This window comes from Cucurbita pepo, chromosome LG05, assembly GCF_002806865.2.
Source record: "Cucurbita pepo subsp. pepo cultivar mu-cu-16 chromosome LG05, ASM280686v2, whole genome shotgun sequence".
Classification (NCBI taxonomy): Eukaryota; Viridiplantae; Streptophyta; class Magnoliopsida; order Cucurbitales; family Cucurbitaceae; genus Cucurbita; species Cucurbita pepo.
The window spans coordinates 118,661-142,051 of record NC_036642.1 but is presented as its reverse complement, the minus strand read 5'-3'; the positions used below and the strand labels follow the sequence as shown (position 1 = coordinate 142,051).

General features: G+C 40.8%; 4 protein-coding genes and 1 long non-coding RNA gene across 7 annotated transcripts; 1 reads left to right on the top strand and 4 right to left on the bottom strand.

The window, feature by feature from the left end:
• Positions 1 to 446: 446 nt before the first annotated feature.
• On the bottom strand, positions 447 to 3,691 carry LOC111795905. The gene is made up of 8 exons (XM_023678541.1): positions 2,983 to 3,691; positions 2,751 to 2,900; positions 2,534 to 2,674; positions 2,318 to 2,449; positions 2,137 to 2,220; positions 1,810 to 2,061; positions 1,416 to 1,729; positions 447 to 1,311 (listed from the first exon to the last, which is right to left on the bottom strand). Exons 1-8 carry the CDS (start codon positions 3,608 to 3,610, stop codon positions 619 to 621), a joined length of 2,394 nt encoding a protein of 797 aa, XP_023534309.1. The 5' UTR covers positions 3,611 to 3,691; the 3' UTR covers positions 447 to 618.
• An 870-nt stretch (positions 3,692 to 4,561) lies between these two features.
• LOC111795904 lies at positions 4,562 to 8,365 on the bottom strand. Of its 3 annotated transcripts, none has more exons than XM_023678538.1 (9): positions 7,750 to 8,365; positions 7,516 to 7,665; positions 7,281 to 7,439; positions 7,049 to 7,210; positions 6,870 to 6,968; positions 6,509 to 6,763; positions 6,109 to 6,419; positions 5,166 to 6,023; positions 4,562 to 5,077 (listed from the first exon to the last, which is right to left on the bottom strand). In XM_023678538.1, the coding sequence occupies exons 1-9, from the start codon at positions 8,291 to 8,293 to the stop codon at positions 4,727 to 4,729; spliced, it is 2,889 nt and encodes a 962-aa protein (XP_023534306.1). In that variant the 5' UTR covers positions 8,294 to 8,365; the 3' UTR covers positions 4,562 to 4,726. The 3 variants fall into 3 exon arrangements, with proteins under 3 accessions (XP_023534306.1, XP_023534305.1, XP_023534307.1); XM_023678537.1 differs by having other exon boundaries at positions 4,562 to 5,089; positions 7,750 to 8,364; XM_023678539.1 differs by having other exon boundaries at positions 4,562 to 5,089; positions 7,516 to 7,679; positions 7,750 to 7,797.
• A 217-nt stretch (positions 8,366 to 8,582) lies between these two features.
• Positions 8,583 to 11,646, bottom strand: LOC111794780 (VAN3-binding protein). The gene is made up of 6 exons (XM_023676918.1): positions 11,043 to 11,646; positions 10,832 to 10,954; positions 9,773 to 10,205; positions 9,437 to 9,661; positions 9,240 to 9,347; positions 8,583 to 9,147 (listed from the first exon to the last, which is right to left on the bottom strand). Exons 1-6 carry the CDS (start codon positions 11,379 to 11,381, stop codon positions 8,939 to 8,941), a joined length of 1,437 nt encoding a protein of 478 aa, XP_023532686.1. The 5' UTR covers positions 11,382 to 11,646; the 3' UTR covers positions 8,583 to 8,938.
• A 3,088-nt stretch (positions 11,647 to 14,734) lies between these two features.
• LOC111795824 (protein NETWORKED 1D-like) lies at positions 14,735 to 20,552 on the bottom strand. The gene is made up of 5 exons (XM_023678416.1): positions 20,213 to 20,552; positions 20,047 to 20,108; positions 19,649 to 19,899; positions 16,525 to 19,496; positions 14,735 to 16,154 (listed from the first exon to the last, which is right to left on the bottom strand). The coding sequence occupies exons 3-5, from the start codon at positions 19,749 to 19,751 to the stop codon at positions 14,916 to 14,918; spliced, it is 4,314 nt and encodes a 1,437-aa protein (XP_023534184.1). The 5' UTR covers positions 19,752 to 19,899; positions 20,047 to 20,108; positions 20,213 to 20,552; the 3' UTR covers positions 14,735 to 14,915.
• A 1,492-nt stretch (positions 20,553 to 22,044) lies between these two features.
• Positions 22,045 to 22,812, top strand: LOC111794850. Its single transcript, XR_002815139.1, has 2 exons — positions 22,045 to 22,130; positions 22,494 to 22,812. It is a non-coding gene; the product is annotated as an uncharacterized LOC111794850 (long non-coding RNA).
• Positions 22,813 to 23,391: the final 579 nt, after the last annotated feature.

Here is a 23,391-nt window from a genome sequence, read left to right as displayed (position 1 = left end):
GACCAGAATGAGGAGTGATTTGTGTATGTTCTCTAAATCGATAGGAGATGGAGATTATATTTCCGAATTTTGGGAAGACTAGACTATGTGCACAGATTATATAGACTTTTAGTTTGTTGTTAAACTAAATAATTGAACATTTAAGATACAAGGAAAGAGATGATATCATGTTTCTTGTTCATTTAAGATACAAGGGGCATGACATAAATGGCGTTTAAAAATGAGTTGAGGCAACCACAAGGCCACTGCACCAACTCAACTCCTCATACGGTGGAAGTGGGCGCAAGTGGGCTTGCTGTTTCCGAAAAACTGTAGGTGGATGTGTACCCATTGGGCGCACGAGAACATGTCGGCCTTATCAGGGGGCCCGGCCCAGATAGGTTGAAGGATTCACTCCTCATTCTGGATTTCATTTCAGCGGTCGATGACAACACCTTCACCCATTAATTCCATTTATTCTGTTTCATTCTTTCTCCTTAATCAATACGCACGCTTTTTAATGAAAGCTACGAAACCAAGACTGGGTTTTACACAATGTTTTAAAATAGATCAAATTTCCAGACAGAAAAACCAAGAATACAGAAAAGGAAAAAGGGTCACTCCCAGAGATCACTAAATTTATCCATTACAACGAAAAAGAAGAGAATCTGGAGGTTTAGGACAATCCTTGTTTTTACTTGTACCGCACCGCACGCTCAAATCGCATAGGACGACCTCGGCGCTTCTTCTAGGCACTCTTTTGATAAGAGCCTGCAGCAAATCGAAGTAGAGAGGAAGCTGCACAATACCGAAGATCAATGCCACAGGGAAGAAAGTAAGTGTATACAGCAGAATGGCTTCGTTGTGAAGACGTTTGATGATCAGAAAGTAGTGCCCCGAACAGAAGGAAACCAACATGGCGATGATCGAAAAGTAAAGGCAGCACAAGCCGATCAGCAATTTCCAGGGCAACGCTAACCCGAAGTCTTTGATATCGAACCTGGAGGTCATGATGGCTAGAAACATGATGACTGAGGTTGAAGAGAGGCAGAGGGCAATTAGGGAAGAGTAGGAGAAGATTAAAAACCCTTGCTCGTCTCCCAGTTTTGCACCACCACTCTCGTCGTTGCCGCCTGGGATGGTGGCTGCGGTTGCAAAAGCTACTGTTGCAATCAGGGTTGCCACCAGACTGCATGACTCTGAGGTACTGTAAAGCCACGCCCCACCCTTTGTCGCAAGTTCCTTGTGGGTTTCCCGGAAGATTGCACTTGCAGTTTTTCCTTGGTGGTTCCAGTAGGGAAAGAAATGGAGTGGCACAGACCCCTTCACGTACTGCCAAATTTTCCATTCAATCACTTGTCTTTTTTTTTTTTTTTTTTTTTTTTTTTTTTTTTTNGAAAAAGCTCTGTATGTGTGTGTGTCTGTACAATACTTACGTTATACCACTTAACTTCCCACTGCATCTGCAATGCAGCTCCTGTGATGCGCCAAAGCTTTGGATCTATGGCGGTTGCTGCGAGATGTAAGGCGCTGTTGCCCTCATGATCCACCGCTCGAAACAGGTCTATTTCATTTCTTCTCTTGAGAAAAAACCTGTAGACGTCCGGCTGCCTGTGCTCCGCGGCCAACAGCACCACATTCTTCTTATCTTTCGTAGTATCACGGATTGCCGGCGGAAAACGTTCCAAAGTTCCCTTCACGATCTCAATCACTCCATTCTTTGCTGCTAATAACATCGCCGACTCGGGTGCTGTTGGTATCACAATGTAGTATATATAATTAATGATACATCCAAAAAGCAACAAAATAAGTAACAGAAAAGTAGTGAACCTTCCACGTCTTGGGGCTTCTCTAATTCTTTTGGTTCCTCAATGAAATGACTGAATTGGACCTCATTATCTACAAAGTTGTAAGGAAGCGTAACTCCATTTGCTTCGTCGTTTTGAAATTTGGAATCCATGGGACTGTTTCCATCTTCTGCATATTTGTCGGGCTCAGCCAATTCAAGAAGTTTCTCCATCACTTGAACCGACCAGGTGTGTTTCTCCTTTTTCTTCCGTATCTTTTTGATTTCAGTGGATCCTTCATTTAATTTTGGAGAAGCACACAATTAATTAGACTCAACCCCACTTGTATTGAGCAACGCATAATACATACCGAACCCAAGAATGATCATGATGGCCGAGAAAGCAATATGAAAAAAATCGATGCAAGTGGTGTAGTTTACGGGGAAGTTTGTAGCTGCCATCAACAACAATGAATGTTATGTTACATATGAATATAAGTTTGAGAGGGTTGAACTGAAGTTGTAAGTAAAGCTTGTTGCGTATACATAAACCTGATTTAGTGTTCAGAGGCTTCTGTTCTTCCAAGTCTCCGTTCCTCTTGTCTCCATCATTTTTGGTGTCATTCTGCTTCTTGGCTCCATCATTTTTGGTGTCATTCTTGTTGTGGCGTTTGAAATGCCAGACTGTATGTTTGGGTAGGAGAAAATATTATGTAGGTTGTGAGATTAGTAGGAGAAGGATATATTAAGATAAATACGTATACCCACCTGTCAAAATTATATCCCTCATCCCCCTATAAAAGTCGATGCATGTCCGGTAGTTAACGGGAAAAGGGGAAGGAGAATCTTCCTTTCTCGTTTTCTTCACACTTCCATGCAACCCTTGCTTCAGTGGTTTCACAAATGAGCCTGAAAACATTTGTAGTACTATGTTACCACCATACCTACATTTAAAGATTACAAACTTTTGGTGAAAAAAACTCACAGTGATACACGATGTGCTGCCATCCTTTGATGTGGCTACCACTTTTGAAGGAAGTTGGCTTACTGGCTAGAATATGGATAGGGGTTAGGCCTGCCTCATTCACCCAGCTTATAGCCTCCTTGTGCATGTTAATTAATTGGAACGCCAAATCTGGCATCTCAACACAATTACTGGACACGGAATTTTAAACTTCAAACCTGGGAAGAGGAGAAAAAAAGAAATGAAAGCTCACCCAAGTGCTCATTTCTGAGGGCTTGATGTAACACGGTGTCTCCATCCTGCTTCACTCTGCAGTTGGCGGAGATTCGAGAGGCGTCGTCTTTGCAAAAATTGTAAAGGCAAAAAAAGGCGTCCTTGTTGCCATACGCAGCCGCCAAGAACAGAGGTGTTTCGTCGTCGTTGTTTCTCATGTCCACCAACCCATTATGCTTTGAACCAATGGCTTCGCACATTCTCACGCTCCCCATCACTGCAGCAAGGTGGAGAGGATTGTTTCCCCTCTCATTTGTAGTCTCTAGAATATCCTTGTAATTATCCGTGCCTTCCTTAACTCTTTTTTCTGTTTCTTCTTGATTCTCAGTAAGTGTGTTTTTGGGGGCTTCGCTTATGTGTCTCACAAGTTCTTCCACTCTTGCTTCTTGATTGTCAATCACAGCCAAATGCAGCACCGTGTCGCCCCGTCGGTTCAGCTTCGGGTTCTTAGCCCCTGGGTTGTTCTGAGCCCCTGGGTTGTTCTGAGCCCCTGGGTTGTTCTTATGCTCCTTAAGCACTTCCTTATACTTCTCAATCACTTCCTCCCATTTCCCCCTCTTTGCGTATGCATACAATTCTCGTGATTTTGCAGTGTTCTGATCATTCATTGTCTTCACTTTCTCCGCACCTTCTCCTAGTCTCTTTAAATTTATTAATGCATGCGGCCTTCTTCCCCAATGCTGTGCTCTTAGTCCTACAAATATGAAGCACTTATAGCGCTTGGGTTTATCTAAAAATACTAAACAAACATCAATTGTGTGATAAACGCTTTAGGGTAACGCAAAAATTCTCTTCTTAGGCCACAAGCATTCTTATTGGCTTCAACTTTGTGCTTTTATGGTGGTGCACTTTAATGTAGCCTTGCCTCCCGTCTAACGCCCTTCTCATTAGGTTTAGATGAACGCGGTGGGCAGGCTTCATCAAAGGGCTATTCCTAACAACCAGCTTATATAAACATGTTATTTTGTGTCTTTTTTAAATTTTAACTTTTTAGAAACTTATAAGATTGCGCCTACTTAGATTTGAAGATATGAATTTTGTGAGTCTCGTGTAACCCGGCTTTTACTTTTTGCTTTTATAAAAGGGCCAAGCAATAATATAAAAGGGCCAAGCAATGATATATGTAGTAAAAATAAAAGTTAGATGTTCTAAATTGCTTTTAACAACATATATAATCCACACTCTTCTCTTTATACCTCACCTTTTTCTTTTTCTTTTTCTTTTTCTTTTTCTTTTTCTTCTTTGCCTAAATATTGGTTTAAATTTTATTTTTGTCCATTTTGATTCATTTTTAATCTTGGTAGTTTTCAAAACATGCAAGATATCGGTTTGCCCTATTTAGTAAAAAGCTTGTTTTTTTTTTTTTTTTTTAAAGTCGGGTTGTTCATGAGCATGATGAAGCAAATGGGAAAGAATAATGATTAATGATTAATGATTAATGATTAATGATAGGATTTTAGAGGAGGTGAGGTTTGTGATAAAAGTGTTGTACTTTAGTTGGTTGATAATTTAAGAAACTCCAAAATAGAATTTACTTTACTTCATTCGGAAGCTGTTAAAGATTGCGAACTTTGTGGACATATATATATATATCTTAAGCTGTTAAAGATCGCAAACTTTGTGGACATATATATATCTTAAGCGGTTAAAGATACCAAATTTATTGAAACCAAAATACATAAAATCTTTCATTTCATATTGTAAAAACCAAGTCTCAGAAGGAATCAAGAAGAAGACTCCTCGGAAACCACCTGTTTCACAGTTCCGCATAACTTGGAAACTACAAGTTGACTTTCAACAACTAGGCCTCCGGATATGTTGGAGCGTTGGTGGTCCAGGTAGGTCCGAATCTCAGACTCTCGGATGCTGAATTTGGTCCCGGGCACAGGCTCCAACCCAACCACCCCTGAAAGTGGATTCCAAGGGCGGTCGTAGCCTAAAGCCAACGACCATGATTTTGTTTCCCCTCCTTTCAACTCTGCCACCACTGCTGATAGCCTTTCCTCCACCAGTTCTCGGTCTGCCGCGTCCCAAGTTTTAAATTGTGATGTTTCGTTGGCTTCACTCCTTGTTGCCTTCGCTCTCATCTACCCATCATTTAGTTCAACGTACAAGATAGGATAATAATCCAAAATCAAATCATACTCATCATAAACAACGTACCTGTAATGGGCAAACTATAACCAACCCTTGTGAAGCTATATGCTGGAGGACATGGGAGTAGTCGTATTCGGCGGCGCAGCCAGGAAGGAAGAAGAGGAGAGGATACGAACCTTGGGCGGTGGGCGCGAGGATCGACAATGGGGTTGAAGGTGAAAAGGCGTCAGAATCCTCCACAGGGGTCGACGCTACCTCAAATTTTCCTTTTGGGAAAGGTTTAATGGAAGGAGTGTGGAGCGGTAGCGGATCAGATAGGACGACATGGGCGCTCCTTTTGGGCACTATTTTGAAAATAGCCTGCACCACATCTATGTAGAGAGGAAGCTTGGATATAATGAAGATTAATGCGACGGGGACAAGAACAATGGTGTAGAGCAAAGCAGCGTGATGTGGAATGTGTCGATGCATCAGAAAGTAGTGGCCCGCACAAAAGGAAATCAACATGGAGATGATGGAACCGAAAAGCGAGGAAAAGCCGATGAAGAGTTTCCAAGGCAAGTTTGTTCTGAAGTCATTGGCGTCAAAGCGATGGGTGAGGATGGCAAGAAACATGGTGACTGAGGTTGAAGAGAGGCAGAGGGCGATGAGGGAAAAAAGGGCGAACGTAAAAAAGGCTTCCCGATCTTGAAGGAATGGGGAGCCGTCGCGGGGGTTAAACCCACCTGGGATGCTGGCAACGGAAGTAAATGCTACGGTTACAATCAGGGCACCCACCACAGAGCAGGACTTGGAGGTCTTAGTCAGCCAGTCTCCGCTTTTTTGCACCAGATCCATGTGGGTTTCATGGAAGATTGCGGTCGCATTCTTTCCTTCCTTGTTATAGTGGGCAAAGAAGTAGAGCGGCACAGACTCCTCAACGAACTGCCCACAACATTTTCAATTGCTTTTCATCAAATCTACCTCTCTAACACTGTACAATATATCGGCTAACAATTAATAATATTACCTTATACCACTTAATTTCCCATTGCATCTGCAGCGCAGCTCCGGTGATGCGCCAAATCATGGACTTTGAGGCGGCGGCTGCCAGATGCAGCGCACTGTTCCCATTATCATCCACGGCTCGAAACAGGTTTTCTTTGTAAACTCCGGGGCTGAGTAAAAATCTGTACACCTCCGGCTGTCCATACTCGGCAGCCAACAGCACCACATTCTTCTTATCTTTCCCAGCATCATAGATGGACAACGGAAAACGACGGAACATTCCCTTCACAATCTCAATCACTCCATTCTTTGCTGCTAATAACATTGGTGTCTCTGGTGGTGTTCATATAATCGCAAACGAACTATTTAATTAATCAACCAAAATAGCTTAGCTTACATATGTAAGTAAAGAAATAGTAAACCTTGGAAATCCTTCGGCTTCTCTGCTTCTGTTGGTTTACTCTCAATGTGAACACTGAACAGGACGTCATCATCTTTGAAGGAGTAAGGAAGCGTATCACCAGCTTGGTCGGGTGTTCGAGAAGTTGAATCCATGGGAATTCCTCCGTTGCAGTCATATTCATCGGGTGCAGCATATTCAAGAAGCTTCTCCATCACTTGAACTGACCAAGTGTGTTTCTCTTTCTGCCTCCGTATCTTTTTGAATTCAGCAGATCCTTGAATTAGTTAGTTAATTCAAGAACTCGTCAGCATTCATTTCAGCACACCCTTAAATTAGTTCACTGCTGGAGTATTGAGAAAACAGTAATGCATAGCACGTACCCAACCCAAGACTGATCAAGATGGCCGAGAAAACAATTTGAAAAAAGTGGATGCAGGTATTATAGTTTCGGGGGACATTTGTCATTGAGGCCTCCTTCGCTGCCACGAACAAGAATGAGTATTTTGTTATTGTTTATAAAACTAAGGGACTTAGCACCTCATTGCTTATAGCTATATACCCAATCCATGAGCTTTAAGAAGTTGAGTATCCAGACGTTGGTGGGGTTCATCAGCCTCCAAACTTTCACCACCTTCCACCATAATATTTCTCCCCGCATCATCTGTATCCTTCTTCGTTTCATCATTTTTGTTATCGTGGCATATTCGTTTCAAACCGCTGCCTGCAATGTTTGCATAAGAATGAAAGAATTGGGGTATGAAATTAGGAAGGTTTATTTGGTTGGTACGAACCTTTTAAAAATCCATCCCACACCCATGTGAAGAAGTCGATGCATGTCTCGTAGTTAGCCGGAAAACAGGGAGTAGAAGGGTTTGGGTTGGACATACGGTCGATCCAGTCTCTGATAAGGGAGTCTATTGGTTGAGGCTTTAGTTGATCCACATGTGTGCCTTCCTTCCAAGAATCAAGTTTTAATAAGGGGAGATTAAAGGGAGTTTGAGATGGAAGTTTTGGTGGGACACTCACAGTAATACGCGATGTTCCGCCATCCCCTGATTTGGCTTCCACTTTTGAAGGCTGTTGGCTTACTCGCTAGAACATGGAGAGGCGTCACGCCATCCTTGGTCACCCAGTGCATGGCCTCATTGTTCAGGTGAAGTATTTGAAATGCCAAATCTGTGGCTCAACTTCTGAATCTTCTCAAAATCAAACTCAACCAAGCTGAAAGTGAGTGGAGAATAATGTAGTAAAAAAGCTCACCAAAGTGCTCGTTTCGGAGGGCTGAATGTAGAACGGTGTCTCCATTGCTCGTCAATCTACAGTTGGCGGTGATTCGAGAGGCGACGTTTCTGCAAAAATGGTAAAGGCAAAAAAAGGCGTCCCTGTTGCCAAACGCAGCCGCCAAGTACAGAGGTGTTTCGTCCATTTTGTTTCTCTCATGTACCAACTTGTCACAGGCTGAAGCAATGGCGTTGCACATTGTGGCGCTCCCCATCTGCGCAGCAAGGTGGAGAGGATTTTCTTTCCTGTCATTTGTAGTCTCAAGAAGTTTATCGCACTTACTGTCTTTTATGCGGTTCACAAGCTTTTGCACCACGTCTTCCCGATTGTCAAGAACAGCCAAATGCAGCGCGGTGTCGCCATTTCGGGTCAGCTTCAACTCTAGAGCTTCTGGGTGTTTCTCATACTTCTTAATTACTTTCTCCCATTCCGTTCTCTTCGTGTTTATGTAAAGAAAATCTCGTAACGTTGCTTTGTGCTCCTCGTTCATACTCTCCTCCTTCTGAATACTGGACTTAGGCATACTGAACTCCTCCTTCTTAATACTGAACTTATGCACACCTTCTACACAAATATGGTGTCCTTTATATATAAAATATGGCATCTCATCTCTCTTCCAAAACACATATCACATGTGTATAATCTTCCTTTAAGCTACCAAAAATATTCTCTTCTTCAACCACAAGCATTTCTTTTCTTTTCTTTTCTTTTCTTTTCTTTTCTTTTCTTTTCTTTTCTCTGTCTTTTGCTTTATCTGGTGTTGTTAGGAGGCGTATAATTCTCTTTAAAACAGGAATATAATAAGAACTACTGCATATAAGTGTCTGAGTTTATTTGAATTGCAGCATCAACTAGCTTGATTAGCTTATCACAAACCAGATATACATTTTTAATATCCGCCAGCAAAAAGAAAAAAGAAAAGAACATAGTTAACAGAGTAAATGCAACTCAATTATTGAACTAAACAATTGGTTGAAAGAGGCATGGATTTTGTTTGAATTGATGAGTTATGTGTGAATTTGCAAGTAGATACTGCCACAATTGATGAGTTAATGATCGTTGAAACCAAAAAAACAATGGTTTTTATTGGGATTTGCTGCCACAACTGATTCACATCTCCCTACCTCCCTCCCTCCTGTGTACACTCAAACCAACCACTTTCATCGATCTAATATCTGCTCTTTGAATCAGCTACCATGGAAAGGAGCCTTGCAACACCTTGTGTCCACTGATCGTACTCTCTCTGGCTCCTGCACTCGAACTCAACTATGCCTCGCATTTCTGTCTTCAACCCAAAGTAACGCCGCTTCTCTCCGCCCTCGAACAAGTGTCGTCCTGGCCATGCTGCCACGTCCTTGCATACGCCCACCACCACGTCTGCACTCCCAACAACAACCAACAACCAACAACAACAACAATCAATATTCTAATTCCCGAGTTGTTACAATCAATATTCACTTATCACTTACTCTTCTTCTTTTTGGTCAGTGTTCCTGCAACGTGTTTGCTCTTCATCTTCAGCATCACCTGCCCACTGCGGTGAATGTAAACACACACTATTTTCCAGTGAAGATCCCCTGCATCATTACCAACTCAAACCCATTACACCCATGTGTTATTTCCATATGGGAAGTAAGTGTTCACAAAAGCAGCTCGGAAAGAACACCTTTGCGCGTGCGCTTGAGAAGCTCGGTGCCTCTTGCAAGCAGATCTTGGGTGTGGGCGAAGTGGAAGTTCTCAGGTTGGTGAGGCTCTGCCTCTTGGTTATGACCGCCGTTTGTGTGCTGCATGTTGCCTTTCGTTGCTGCTCCTTTGTCCACTGGTAACACAGATGATATATTCCATACTTCCTTTAGTGCTCTTGCCTTGAGTGTTGCTGCTCCCCGTAGAGCTAAAAAAAAAAAAAAAAAAAAAAAAAAAAAAAAAAAAAAAAAAAAAANACTATTAGGATTCATTTTCTATAAATTCCCTTCTTCCCATCAACACTTCATTAATGCCCTACCTGTGGCTGCCGCAGCGGTAAGAGTAGAGATATCATCATGAGATCTAACGTTGACAGCAGAGCTAATGACCGAAGCAAGGTGGTCTCTTTCGGCCCCCATTGCCTCCGCCGCCTCCACACACTGAGCAGCGACCAAGGTAGCGGCCGAGGCCACCGCCATATCCGTCTTAGCCGACTGCTCGTTCTTCTTTGACGAGGAAGAAGCAGCTTGGAAAGCTGCAATAGCGGCCACCGCAGCTGCCACTGCAGCAACCGAAACAGCGGCGTGGAGTTGGGCATTGTGGGCTCTGTTCTCTTCTTTTTTCTTCTCTTTTCTGTCCTTCAGCCACCTGCCCACCGTCTTCGATGCTCCGCCGGCTGGTCCACCGACATTTCCGGCACTTGCACGGGCGTTAGTGAAAAAGGGCTGAATGCTGTGATTTGCTCGAAAGAACTGCAAATAGAGGAAGGTCGAAGATAATGAATGAGAATGAATGTAGTGTTTACTGTGAAGCTGAAAGCCATTATTTATGCAACCATTAATAGATCCTTGGCTGAGCTGCTTTTATTAAGCGTCGCAGGTTACTTTAGGAAGGAACAATCCAACCAAATATGCTTTTATATTTTAAAAATATTTCTTTCTTAACGTTCTTTAGAAAGATCATGCAATTTAAATTATTTAACGAGTTAAAAAACGCCGCTAACTTTTTCCAAATTTCCAATTTTTCTTCTTTGAATATTTTATTTAGTTGTTAAATTCATCTATTTTTACAAAAAGGTGGGAATTAAAAGCAAAATTTTGAAGTATGACACCAAAAATAAAGTAAACTTACACGAGTTTATGGAAGTTCACACTACGATTTTACCACTAGAAATTAAAAATTAAAAATTGCAACTTATTTTAAAGCATTTTCTCGCGAAAAGGAAAATAAATGCAACTTAAAAGAAGAAGAAAAAAGCTGCAGCCGACTTGCCTTAGAACACACTGCAGACAGACTGTGAAACAGAAGGCTGCTAGTAACAGAGGAAACAGAGTAGTTGTCTCCTAAATTCGAAATTTAAGAGAGATTTCTTTGTTACCTTAACGACGTCGTCGAATTCCTCCGAAGGCGACACCGGCGGGCTGTCTGTTTCCGTCAAAGACCCGCCGTTCAAAGGCCCACTGCTGTGTGAAAGCCTCCCGGACGTCAACGGCGACACCTCCTGCCAAAAACAAAACAAACCCAAAATTCTAATCAATAAACTTCTAAAACCCAAGCCCACTGGCGGATTGTTATTCAAATTTTGTGACCTCTCTGACGGATTGTGACATTATGCGATCAAGCACCAGCTGAGACGTGGCGGTAGAAGAAAAAGAGAAGTGGTTTCCGTTCCCATGATGAATAGGGAACTCCTCCAACTCGCCGGAGACGTCTTCGGGAATAGACGACGTAGTACAGGAAGACCCACTGGCGGATTTTGAAGGTAAATGCATAGGCATGGGCATAGGCATTGAAGGAGGAGGGGGTGCCAGAGCCTTGGAGACTTCGAGGGCTGAGGCACTCCATGAGCGAGAGAGGAACTCCATCGGAGCTCTTGGGCTTTCTGGTAAGTGAGTTCTACAGGGTTTCAAGGAGTAAGAATCGTCCATTAAAGTAGTAGTGGTTGCAATGGTGAAGCTGAAGAGGGGTTTTGTTTGTGTTTTTTGGGCGTTGAATGAGGAACAGAGAGTTCGATGAAGAGAGAGCGGTGTTGGGTTTGGGTTTGGGTTTTATGCTTTTGCCTTGCCCTCAACCCTTTTATTAACAGACCTTTAATCGGTGTGTGTATGGTGAAACAGTGAATGCATGTGGACCACACCTTAGTCAAATTTTGCATGTGCCTCAAAGGAAAAGATATAGCAGAGGCAAATTAACGCCCAAAAAAGAAACAAGAAGAATTGAGGGATTAAGAGAGGGAGGATTGGTGAGGGTGGAGGAGTTCATCAGCCTGCCTTGTTCCTTTAGAAAAAGAAAAAGTGAAAGGCCAAATGCACGCATCCCTAAGAGTCTTTGGCAAGTCAAAAAGTGGAGTGGCTCCCCCTCTATGCTATATACTATGATACACACTCCCATTCCTTCCATACCTTCCTTTCATTGCCAATCATACTAATTACTGATTAATAATGTAATAAAGATACACAAAAGAGATGGAAAGTGTTCTTTAAATGGAATAAAGTGAAGATTAAAAGAACTAAACACAACACTTCGGCAATCTAATCACACTGTGAATCCTTTTGAAAGAAAGAAAGAACAGGAATAATGTTGAGATGATGATCAAGTTGACCCATCAAACTGGATTTCTCAAGTAAAATGAGTGATTCTTTCTGATTGGCTTTTTTCTTCCAATGTTTGAATTGAATGAAGGGGTAAGGAATAGTGGGAGGAAAGGAAGGAGCCCAGTTGAATCCAAACACATCCCATCACCTCCTCTGCTACAACTTTGGCCTACTTCTCTGAAATGGGCCCATACATCATCAACCTCTGCTAGTGTTAGTGACTTGAGCAACTGATCCCATTGCATTTTCCCTACATTGTCATAGGTCTTGCCAATGTCCTAACCCGACATGTTTTCAGGTTAAGACAAAAATGTGGCTGATCCAAAGGCTCCCACTATTCTTCAGCCTTTGAATGACAAAGCTGTTGCAAATGGAGAGTGGAGAGTGACTTATGCTACTCTGCGCGTGCCTGCTTGTACCATCTTCATCATCTGTGTTTCATTATTTTATGGCCCTCAAACAGATCAAGCACAGATGAAAGAAGAGTGAGAGATATGGCAAATGGGCACAGTTTTTCTCTCATTTCTTTACTTTTGAACAAAAAGGAAACACCTTTATTCCTTTTGCCTCATTTTCTCTATGCTCATCAACACATTTCTTCCTATTGCATTGTTTTGTTGCTCTTTTGTGTTATTTGACATTTTCACTTTGTCATCTATTTATTTGTTTTCATCTAATTGGCTTCGCTGGGAGGCTATGACTGCCTAGACTGCTCTATATAGAACATGACTGTCCATAATTCAGCTGCGAAAATCCCGAGAAAGAATTTCCTTCTTTTCCTTCCGATCAAGGCTTGTAATCAATTAAGTTTCTCAAACATTCTTTTTGTCCTCTTATTGGCTTTTTAAGTGGGAATTAATCATTCGTTGGTACTTTGCGTACGCAACTTGGAACCAACTTTGCCATTCATTTCCTGACGTTTTTCCTGTAACCAAATTTCCTTCCTGGAAAAAGGAAGCCATAAGCTCTGAAGCCGTGCTATCATTTCATGGTTTCATACAAGTGTATACCAGAACTTGCTTAGTCATGTCATATGTTGTTTGTGACTATTTCTGATACGTATATTCCATTTAAAGATTGCTGTTCTTGAAGCTGTTTACCCCACAGAATCAAATGGTAGTTTTGGGTTAAGAAAGTTTGCAACAACAAGCCAATATCTTCGAATCTTTCAAACAGTAAGAACCAGCAATTACTGAAGCAGCCGTTGTGACAACAGAAATGAAGTTATGGTTCTACTATTGCGGTTGGAAAAGGGGCACTGTACCGCCAATCCTACGTTTCACTTTCAAAGCTCTAACTTTAAATCTAGAATCTTATCGCCAGCAATGGTGATGACGACCAGAGTCGTTTGAAAATGAGCAGTTGTTTGAATGGTGATGACGTCTCTGTGGAGTGAGAAAGAGGGAGTCTGCAAAAGAAGCCAAAGTGAGTTCTGCAACTCTGTCCATATTATCGGAATTAAGAGAAACATTCTGAGATTCCAATCGCTGAATGAAACCAGAAATAGGTGGAAGGGCGTGGTATATACAGCAGCCTTTTTCTTACAGTGGATGAGTGCAAGAGATAATTCATTCACTGCGAGGATCCCAAGAAGAAATATGAAGGCTTGTATGCCGAAGCATGCCAAGCAAGGAAAATTCCATTACAAATGGTGTTGATTCAAGAGTGTAGTGGTGTGGTTAAAGAAGTAAAGAAAACACACAAAAAGCTACCATGTGGTCCTCGGCTGGAAGAAGAGCTGGGGCATCTTCTTTGGTTCCAGAAACAAGTGGATTGTGGCAGGGCTATTTGATCTTCAAGGACATGAATGATTAAGCTGTGATTTGAAGTGCCAAGTAATTCGTAGAGATAAATGAGAGAAAGATTAAGAGTTAACTGCAAGGAGGCAACATCACATTTTAGGGCCGTCTAATGATGATTTTGATCATAGTGTTCTGTTTTCTTTAACAGTACGTTTGTTTATCAAAATCTTCCTTTTTGGTAGTCTACATCTTGAAAAAGTTGTTAGAATCTTGATTCAAATAAAGAAACTAGAAAAGTAGTTTTCAAAAAATTTCAAAAGTGATATTGAAAAGTAGAAATCAAAGCAAATGACTCGGGAAAGAATGCTTGAAAGAAGATGATTATGAAGCAGGACCCAAGAACACAAAATCTTAAGAAGGAAAAGAGGATGAATTAAATATACATGTATGTTGTTTTTAGATCAGGAAGCTCTTGACCAAATTCTTTTACTTGGTTGGATTTGTGACTCTTGAACAAAATAAAAAAATAAATAAAAAAAATAAAAACAAAACTGGCCCTTTTTGTATCGAACTCAGGTTACAGGAAATACACAAGATTCCATCCATAGCTCCTAAAACTGGGTTGCCTTGGGATGGATGCCTCTTGTCTCCTTGCAGTTGGGGAATCTGCTCTCAAGTCGACACTCTTTGGTGTATTGCAATTTTGTTAACTTTGAAAGGCGGGTTGAGGGACATGTTTCCCTTTACTGTGAATGCCTTTCACATCAGTTCCAAAGGTTCGGTGGCTCAAGATACTTGCTTTGTCAAAAGGCCTCGTTCTTTAGAGCTGGCCTTGTTGTGTTCATAGATACATACATATCTACAACTCTTCTCTTCTTTCAAATAATATTATTTCATTTCAGTTTTTGACTCTAGAGCAAGGGCATACATGAGTAGGTAATTTCATTATAATGGAAAGGTTAACTAATGTTCTTATTAGTAGCGATAGCAAAAAAATATATAGAATATCATCGACATTCTAATTTAGATGGTGGCTTGAAATTTACAGGATGTTCTGAAAACTAAAGAAAAAGTGTGTGAAAAAGAAGTAAATACGAGTATTTGGAATATTTAGAGACTTTGATTTTCAGTTATGTAAACTATGCTGATTACCTACCAACGAAGTTGAATAGCTCCATTCACCTGTTGTCGGACTTGGAGACATGGTGGCGTGCATGCATCCGCAGAATGCACCTTTCTTCTGCTTATTCTTGCTTCTAATGCTACCATAAAGATAATCCTGCAACCGAATTTTGGGTCGTTCAATGATCCTGCTCCTACTCTTGTTTCCTTTATCTTCATCTTGTTTCAGTAGCAGAAACTGTAATCTCTGCACCTCGAGTTGTAGCTGCCCAATTTTTTTGGACCCTCTTCTCGCTTGTGCTGAAATTATTCTTTTGCGGACATTTCCAGTTTCATCAGATACAATGGTGGATGCTCCATCAGAGGACAGGGTACCATCTTGTACATTCTTCATCAGTTTGCAATTTGCATTAAACAGCTTCATAACAGCAGCCTCCACTTCTTGGAGTTGCTCTTTCATGGTGTCATACTCCGCAGCATCATTGCCTCTACTCTGCTTTGAAAGCACAATCCGCATTAAATCTTGAACAGTTATTTGGAGGTTTGTCAATTTCTGCATGTCAGAATCAAGTCTTTCAAGAAGCTTCCTCTCTTTTCGTTTGTGGAGGGGAACTGACAATCTACTTGAGGTCTCTAATATGTCCACTCCAACCTCTTTCTCGACCAATGAATCAGTAGAGCGACGCTTATTCTGTTCCTTGACTACTACAAATCTGTTATAGTTAGTTGAGGAAGCGGCCATGTTGGGGGATTTGCAAACCATAAGATCAATGCCGCCATCCTCATCAGTTGCCTCCCATAACTCTACCATCTGGTTGTAAGCACCTAAATTCTCTTCTCTCTTTTCAGGCCCCTCACAACACTTGGCTATTTGATCAAGAATGATGTCCTTCGTCAATATTTCACCACTAACTTCTAACACTTTTGTCTTCGACCTCTGCAATTCATTTCCAAGTTCAATTTCTCTTCTTGGAGTAGTTGGCCTTGTCTGCTCATTATCTCTCACCCAACTATTTCCACACGTCGCTTCATCAACCCTTTTCATTAATGTCTCTTGTTTTCTAGTAGAATTCAAGTTTTCCAGAGTCTCAAGTTTCACTTTTTCTATCACACCCATTTCCACAGCCTGGATTCTTCTATGTAAATCCTTCAATTCAAAACATCCATTGTGCAGTGTTGCAATCAGCTCGTGATATTTTTGCTGGTAACATTCAGAATGCGGGTGATTTACTGAATCCATATCCTGCGGCAAACAGAGTGAGTATAAGTTGCATACCAAGAAATAAAATAAAATAAAATAGCGCAAGAAAGCATATGACATCATAGACAGTGGGGCGATATTTCCAATTTAGTAAGGTTTCAACTATATCTTGTTCCAGTTCACTGATGATTTGAATCAAGGAGTACACACTTCAAATCCAAACTAAAAACCAGTTAAAGATTTCTGAAATTATTAGTTTGAGATCATAGTGAGCTGATAACACCAGGCTGTTAAGAAAGTAAATATTTCTCAAGTACGTAACAACCTCCGGAGTTTTTCAAGCAATTAGCAAGTTCTCCAAACAAAAATGGAGTACAGCCACCCAGCATTTGTAAGCAGATAATATAATTACCTTCACGTCTTGTTTCACATATTTGTGAGTTTTTCTGTTCAGACGAGTATGATTCTCCAGAAAGGTTACAGAATCGTTCAACAATGTGACTGCTGATGTATATTTGGTCAAATGAAATCCTAGTTCACCATTTAGATCGGTCATGTTGTTAGTTCTCTCTCTCTGACTCTCGGTCTTCACATCTCTGTAATTACTTCTACTTTCGAGGTTCGCGTATGCTTCGTCAAGCTCAAGAAGCTTTCCCTTGAATAATAGTTCATGAACAGTTGAGATTTGGAGCTCAGCAAACAGTTGAGCAGCCTGAGTCTCACATATCTCAACCTCCATTCTCTTCTTCACTAGCTCGCCCCTCAACCGTTTCCCCCTACACTTATGCCGCTTGACATCTTCTTGCTTTTTTCCAAGTTCCATGTCCAAAGTACAGTTTAGTTCCCGCAGAGATGCTATCTCATTGGATAGATGTTTGTTATCACCAGATAGTTTTACAATTATGTTCTCTTTCTCTTTTATGATCGCTTTAGCCTCTTCACTCATAATGGTAAGTTCCTCCATCCTCTTATGCAACTCTGACTTCTCATTCTGTATCATGATCAGAATCTGTTCAGCTTCCAAAAACTCATGCTCTGACCTCTCTAATGACTTCCTGAGATGCAAGTTTTTCAATTGTACATCTTCCAGATTGCCTTCCAGTAATCCAACTTTGTCTTCAAGATCATTATTCAAGCAGTGAAGCTTTTCCAGATTTTCAGCAAGTTGTTTTCGTTCAAGGTTTGCATCAGAAAGTGAACTCTCTAGAAGGGTGTTTTTCTCCAACAGTCTCTCTAAGTTATCGGTTACCATCTGCAACCGAGAAGACAGGACGGTCTTCTCAGACCCAAGAGTGGTTTTCTCTCCTAAGAGAAGTTGACAGCATTCTTCCAATACCTGTACCTGCATTCGTTGGCTTTCTAATTCAATATGTAAATCTGAGATAGTATTCTCTAGAAGAGAATTTTGGTGGCACTGTTCTTCCATGACTTTCAATTTCTCCAAAAGAGCTGAATTTTCTCTCTTTTCCACCTCAATTTTTTCTATCATCTTTGACTTCTCAACATATAGTTCTTTCACGGATGATCCAAAGCTCTCAGGAGCAAAACCAACAGACTCGATCTGCTGCAACATCATCAAATTCTTCTCTTTGAGTTCACTAAGCTCTTCTTTTAGGCATAAAATTTGAATCTCAAGAGCATTCTTCTGGTTCAGTTGAAACTCAAGACTTGCTTCTAGCTTTTCCATATTTGTAGACATATTTGACATCTCATCCCTCAAACAGTTTATAGACAACTCTGAAGACAAGTTAAGGTTCTTCAGGATCCTTTTTTCCTCCTCAATCTTCTGTACTTCATCCTCTAGAACCTGATTTCGAGTTTCCATCTCCTTCAAGATTTGAACCTGAATCTGGCTATCTTCAGCCATTGAACTGATTTCTTCCTGAGATTTAGAATGCTGTTCTTGTAATCTTCTGAAAGCCGTTTCATTCTCTGCATATCTCGAACGCTCTTCCTGTATACAACCCCAAAGCCTTCCTAATTCCTTCTGCTTCTCTATTAATTCTACACTTTGTGAGCCTATCTTCTGCACCATAGAGTCCATCTCAGATTGAAGAATTTGGTTTGATTTCTGTAAATGAAGGCACCTTTCATTTGCACCGTTCAACTTTGCAACCCCATTAGCCTTTTCATCCTGTAGCCTTCCTAGCTCCTCTTGGGCATTACAGATTTGATGCTCCAGAGCAGCAATCTTCTCTGTGCAAAGATGATGCCTGAGACCAGCAGCTTTAGTTTCTTCAACTAATTGTGTGAGCGCTTCCCTAATAGTTAAGACTTCAGTTTGAGCTTCATCAGCTTGCACCTTGTACCTCCTGGCATCCTCTTCTGCATGCACTACTCTTTCCTCTAGGTTTAAAATTATATCAGAGGACTCCCTGTATTGGGCAAGGGCAGCTTCTCTTTGAGACTCAACTCTTGAAATTTCCCACTTTAGTCTTTCAACTTCAATTTCTGCTTTACTTGCTCTCTCGCTGCTTTCTACATTCTTTTGAACACACATAATGCTGTCTTGTAGAGTACATAACTTATCTAAACATTGCTGGTATCTTAAAAGACTGCTTTCTCTTTCACTCTCTATCTTCGCAAGGGACTCTTTCAAAGCCAAAACCTCAGTCTCGGCCTTACCAGCTCGTTCATTTAAACTCCTCGAATCCTCTTGCGTACGACAGACTTCGAATTCTAATTTGGACAACCTCTGTAGGCTGCCATTATACTGAAGTAAACCTGCATCCTTTTCAGCTTCTAATTTAGCAAGACAATTCTTTAAGGATAAGATTTCAGTCTCAGCTCTGTCCACCCTCCTTTCACACTCAACGTATACTTGTTTCTTAACATCATGGCTGCCATTATTTTGTATGTTCTCTTCTTTGGGATCCAGATCATGAAAATTGAGACCTTTTCTAGGCGTCCCATCTTCAAACTTCGAAAGGTTCTTGACTGCTCCTGAATTAAACAATTCATTAAGATGCTTCAACCACTTCTCCCTTGTCATCAAATTGGAGCCTTTGCTGGAAACTTGATTTCTTTCCCCAAGGCCAACATGAAACGATGGTAAGTCCAAATCATCTGGTTCCACAGCATCCAAATCAGAGGAGGTGGATTTCTGAGGTGTACGAAAATTAGCATCAGAAGCAGCAGGACTGTCATCAGGGAGAAGAATGGATATGTGATTAGGAAAAGCTTCAGCCATTGTTCGATGAGCCTGGTGAAATACTACTGTTACGTGATCGTATCGTTCCGCCAATGCTCGGTATGCTCGGTAGAAGTCTTCGACTAATTTCATAAGCTCCGGACGCTTTTTATAATACATCTCAGCCCTCTTTGCAAACGAATCTGCATCTTCTTCAATAAGCTTGATCATCTGTTTGATTTTTTCATCCATGTCTGTAACCAAAAAAATATGTTTTTTTCATCCAGGACTGCCAAGGACAAGGCCATAGAACACAAAAACGACAAAAGGAAACCAACCCATGGGGCAGTTGAAAGTATATGTTTAGATAAGAAATTTTCAGTTACAGGGACAACAAAAGACCCACCTGAAAGATTTTCTTGAAGCCATTTAGAGGTCTTGGGGCTAATGTGGCTATCCCACCACCAAGAATACGAACGCTTGGAATCTGCAGCTGAGGGGGTCTCCATGGCTTCCTCACCTCACGCCCTCCACCACTCTTATGTCTCAACCCAGATGGAAATTTTGACCCAAAGTCCTACAAATGTGAAGCTCAACCATTCGAGCCCAAGAATATAGGAACCTGGATCAAACCATTGTCTGTGGCCGCCTTATTATCTGAAGCAAGGTTTGAAAAGAATGAAACCCCAGAACATATCTTTTTCCATACTCAACTCAGAAGAAAGTTGGAGGTGAGGAATGAAACGTTGAAGATGAGAGAGAAGTGAGAATGTCCAAAAAAGTGGAAAAGAGAGTGATAAGTACCTGATGAAGATGATGGGTTATGTTCATTACCCTTCTTCCACTCAGTTGTTTGTGTAATCTACCTGATTTGAAACCAGCATTATGGGAAAACATAAGAAGGGAGGTTGGGAGAGGAGAATGAAGCGTTAAGTGGTAGAGAGAAATAATGGAGGATCAAAGAAGTTACCAAAAAGGAAGGTGGGGACTTAATTCTGGAATGGTTACTGCTGCTTTTGCTTTCCCTTGCATTCCACCATGTTTATTGGATATCTCTTTCCTGGTTTTCCTTGCTTTTTATGCAGTCTCCTGCTAATATTTCAGCTTTTGCAAACACCACCGTTAAGGGCAAAAATTGGAAGCAAGGTGTCCACTTTTACTCCTTTATGCAGAGTAATCAATCGCACATCAATTCCTTCATTCTTACTCAAATTTTATTTCTCAAAACAGAAGGGAAAAAAGAAAAGGAATTTTGGGAATAGCTTTGACATCGGAACGTGGGATGCAATGGAAATACAAATAAGGCGCCTGCGTATGATTAAAGTGTGAAGAGAGGTGGAATAATTATCAATTATTCTCCTCATTCCCTTCTTTCTCTTCCCTCACCCCTACACACTTGACATTTCACTCAAATTTCACCGTTTACAGATTCTTTCATTGGCCTCTAAACAATTTGATTTGCTATTAAACTCCATGTTTTCAGCCAAAATTTAATTTACACACATTGATTGGAGAGTGATCATCGCCAAATCATCCTAATTTTTCCATATAACAACTACAATATTTTTAAACTTTTACTTTTTTTTTACTTTTCATTTCAAAACCAAATCATCTTATATTCTATCAAATCACTCCAAGATATTGTCAAATGCGTATAATAATTTTACCATTAATGTAAATTAAACACTTTTTCAATTTCACAAATCTAGCCTAAAAGATATATGGGTATCGTTGCCTAATTAAAATGGCGTCATTTTGGGATAACCCTTTGATGGTAACTTTAAAGTGTCACCAAGGATGACACTTCGTGCTAACGGTCATTGTTCGGACAAGCATTGAAAAATGTTTGTTTTTTTTTTTCTTTTTTGTACGTGTGTATGTATGTGAAGATTGTTGGAGTGTATATTGGGGTAACTACAAATATAAGCAATAGAAACCTAGATTTGAGGATCATAGAAGATGGGCATCAAACATGAAGTACGAGTGACGATGGCTGAGAGGTGGCTACCGACGACCAACAGCTAGGGCGCGAGGAAGGTGAGACAACATAATATAGCTTCTCCATTGTGAGTAATGATGATGGGAACTCATTCATTCATTTTCATTATCTCTTCCACCGTTTCATTACAATCTGTCTCCTCATAACTTAATTGCCCTAATAATCAAATCAAACCCTCTTTCCTACACAATTTCATCACCTAAATAAAACCATCCTTCGTTGGAGCTAAACCACCTACTTCCGGGGCTTCCAGGGCTTCCAATGCTTCCACTTCAAACGGACAAAAAATCCTTATTTTTCTGATGCGGACAAAGAAAAACACGCCATATTCTTCTATTCTCATGATGCTGTTTAGGAATAGTATAAAGTTAAAGCATGGAGGAAGGACACTCGAGTATTTGACTTTTCCGGTCGGATGTCGGTTCTTTACCCTTCCTTCCCTTGTCTCCCATCGTAGCCTTTTTCTTTTTCTTTTTTTTTTCAATCTTCTAATTGGGCCTAAAAGAAAAGGCCCAAATTTGAGCTCAATGGGCCTGAGCTTTAACTCCGTCTAAACCAGTGAACCACCATGTACTCCCTTCCTCCCCAAAGCCTGTGCCGTTTGTTGTGCAGACATCGTCGGCGTTGTGGTCTCTCGCGAGTCGCTACCTGTTGGCTGCCAAAACCATCTCACATCGCCATATTCTGCTTCACTCCACCAGCCAGATGTTCGGATAATTGGAAATATGGCGACCCATTTCGCAGCCCAAATTAGGGGTTGTGATTGTTGCTTTGCTAGGGTTCGGGGGAAGGTGAGGAACTATGGAGGTGTGGTGCAGATCAGGGTGTCAGATGTTGTGGTTGAGGACGACCCAAATGCTGAAATTCTGCATTGGTTGGATTGCATGAGGTTGGCTCAAAAGTGTTATGACCTCTTCCCTACACCCTCATAGCTGTAGATTCCAATGCTTTTAAAATGTCCTCTCTACTGCTTTTTTTCTGAATGTAGAAAAGATTCCGCTTTTTTTAGCCTTACTGTACAAAATTTTGCATAGCAGATTGGTCTTTGTAATGATTATATAATAATAGGGAAGCTAAGTTGGTACTGCCTCTGTTTTGTTTGATGGAAATGGATAAAATTGAACAGAAATCAATGACAAATAGTTAATTAACAAAGCTCTTTAGCATTGGATCACGCATGTTTGCAAATGAAGATGTGGGATTACTGTGAGTACTAACATTTTATTAAGAAGTTTTATTGTTTTCTTTTTAGCTTTTCTCTTTGGGGGTGTTGTGTGGAATTGATTCTTTATGCGTGAAGGATCAGTTTTGAGAGAATGTTATAGGGATTTGTAGTTCCAAGAGGATGCGCGGAGGATGAACAGTGAAAAAGTCAGAAACAAACGAGTCAATGGTGGTTGGAAACTGGAAAGAATGGCTTATGAACACAGATGAAAGGTAAATTCAGACTGCAAATTTGAAACCTCTCCGCTTTTGACCTCTGTCGTCAATGGTTGCCTCCTATTGTTTCTCTTTTATTTCTAAGCTATTCATTCATCTGGTTCCCTGAATAAAGAGAATTTTTTCTGATTGGTTGGTGTTGTGAAACACTTCTGTTTGGTATGTTGGGGCCATAGAGCACAACAGTTTAAGTTTTCATATATGCCTACGGACCTTCTTCTTTTTCCTCTTTTTGAACCGATTCCTCTCTACCTTTAGAATGGGGATGTCGAACAAATCCAACCTCCTTGAAAACTTTATCAGCTTTCCTCAAACTATTTTGTTTTTAGTTGGTTCGAATATGAAGCAGTCGAATTCGTATAGATAAACTTATTGATCAACATACTACGAGAATAGTAAACACTACAAAGAATTCCTTGGTGGCTTATAATGAAAAGCAAAGAAGACGATGGAATACCATTTATTTGATGGGCAACATCTCTTTGGCTCCTGTCCAATCAAGAAATAGGTATAATTGTCCATCTTAGATAATCCAAATCATTGGATGTCTAACTCAAACTATATGATATGATCGAGCAAATCAATAGAGAAAACAGTGATAAAAACGTAAGGAGTAACTTTGCTCTTTCACTATGCCTATCTTAATTTTAAAGAGTTTCTTCTCCATAAGTTGAATTAAATAACTTGACATTGAATATAGAATTTGCACC

What these genes read in the sequence shown, in the direction of transcription:
- LOC111795824 (XM_023678416.1), bottom strand. Translation starts at nt 19,751, where the DNA reads ATGGAGACCCCCTCAGCTGCAGATTCCAAGCGTTCGTATTCTTGGTGG. An exon ending in GCTTCAAGAAAATCTTTCAG is followed by an intron (nt 19,497 to 19,648) that starts GTGGGTCTTTTG and finishes TTTTGGTTACAG; the next exon opens with ACATGGATGAAAAAATCAAA. An exon ending in ATGTGAAACAAGACGTGAAG is followed by an intron (nt 16,155 to 16,524) that starts GTAATTATATTA and finishes TGTTTGCCGCAG; the next exon opens with GATATGGATTCAGTAAATCA.
- LOC111795904 (XM_023678537.1), bottom strand. Translation starts at nt 8,293, where the DNA reads ATGCCTAAGTCCAGTATTCAGAAGGAGGAGAGTATGAACGAGGAGCAC. An exon ending in CCTCCGAAACGAGCACTTTG is followed by an intron (nt 7,666 to 7,749) that starts GTGAGCTTTTTT and finishes GTTGAGCCACAG; the next exon opens with ATTTGGCATTTCAAATACTT. An exon ending in TTATAGTTTGCCCATTACAG is followed by an intron (nt 5,090 to 5,165) that starts GTACGTTGTTTA and finishes AATGATGGGTAG; the next exon opens with ATGAGAGCGAAGGCAACAAG.
- LOC111795905 (XM_023678541.1), bottom strand. Translation starts at nt 3,610, where the DNA reads ATGAATGATCAGAACACTGCAAAATCACGAGAATTGTATGCATACGCA. An exon ending in GAAGCCCCAAGACGTGGAAG is followed by an intron (nt 1,730 to 1,809) that starts GTTCACTACTTT and finishes TGATACCAACAG; the next exon opens with CACCCGAGTCGGCGATGTTA. An exon ending in GGGAAGTTAAGTGGTATAAC is followed by an intron (nt 1,312 to 1,415) that starts GTAAGTATTGTA and finishes AAAATTTGGCAG; the next exon opens with TACGTGAAGGGGTCTGTGCC.
- LOC111794780 (XM_023676918.1), bottom strand. Translation starts at nt 11,381, where the DNA reads ATGGACGATTCTTACTCCTTGAAACCCTGTAGAACTCACTTACCAGAA. An exon ending in TGTCACAATCCGTCAGAGAG is followed by an intron (nt 10,955 to 11,042) that starts GTCACAAAATTT and finishes TGTTTTTGGCAG; the next exon opens with GAGGTGTCGCCGTTGACGTC. An exon ending in ACTGACCAAAAAGAAGAAGA is followed by an intron (nt 9,148 to 9,239) that starts GTAAGTGATAAG and finishes TTGGGAGTGCAG; the next exon opens with ACGTGGTGGTGGGCGTATGC.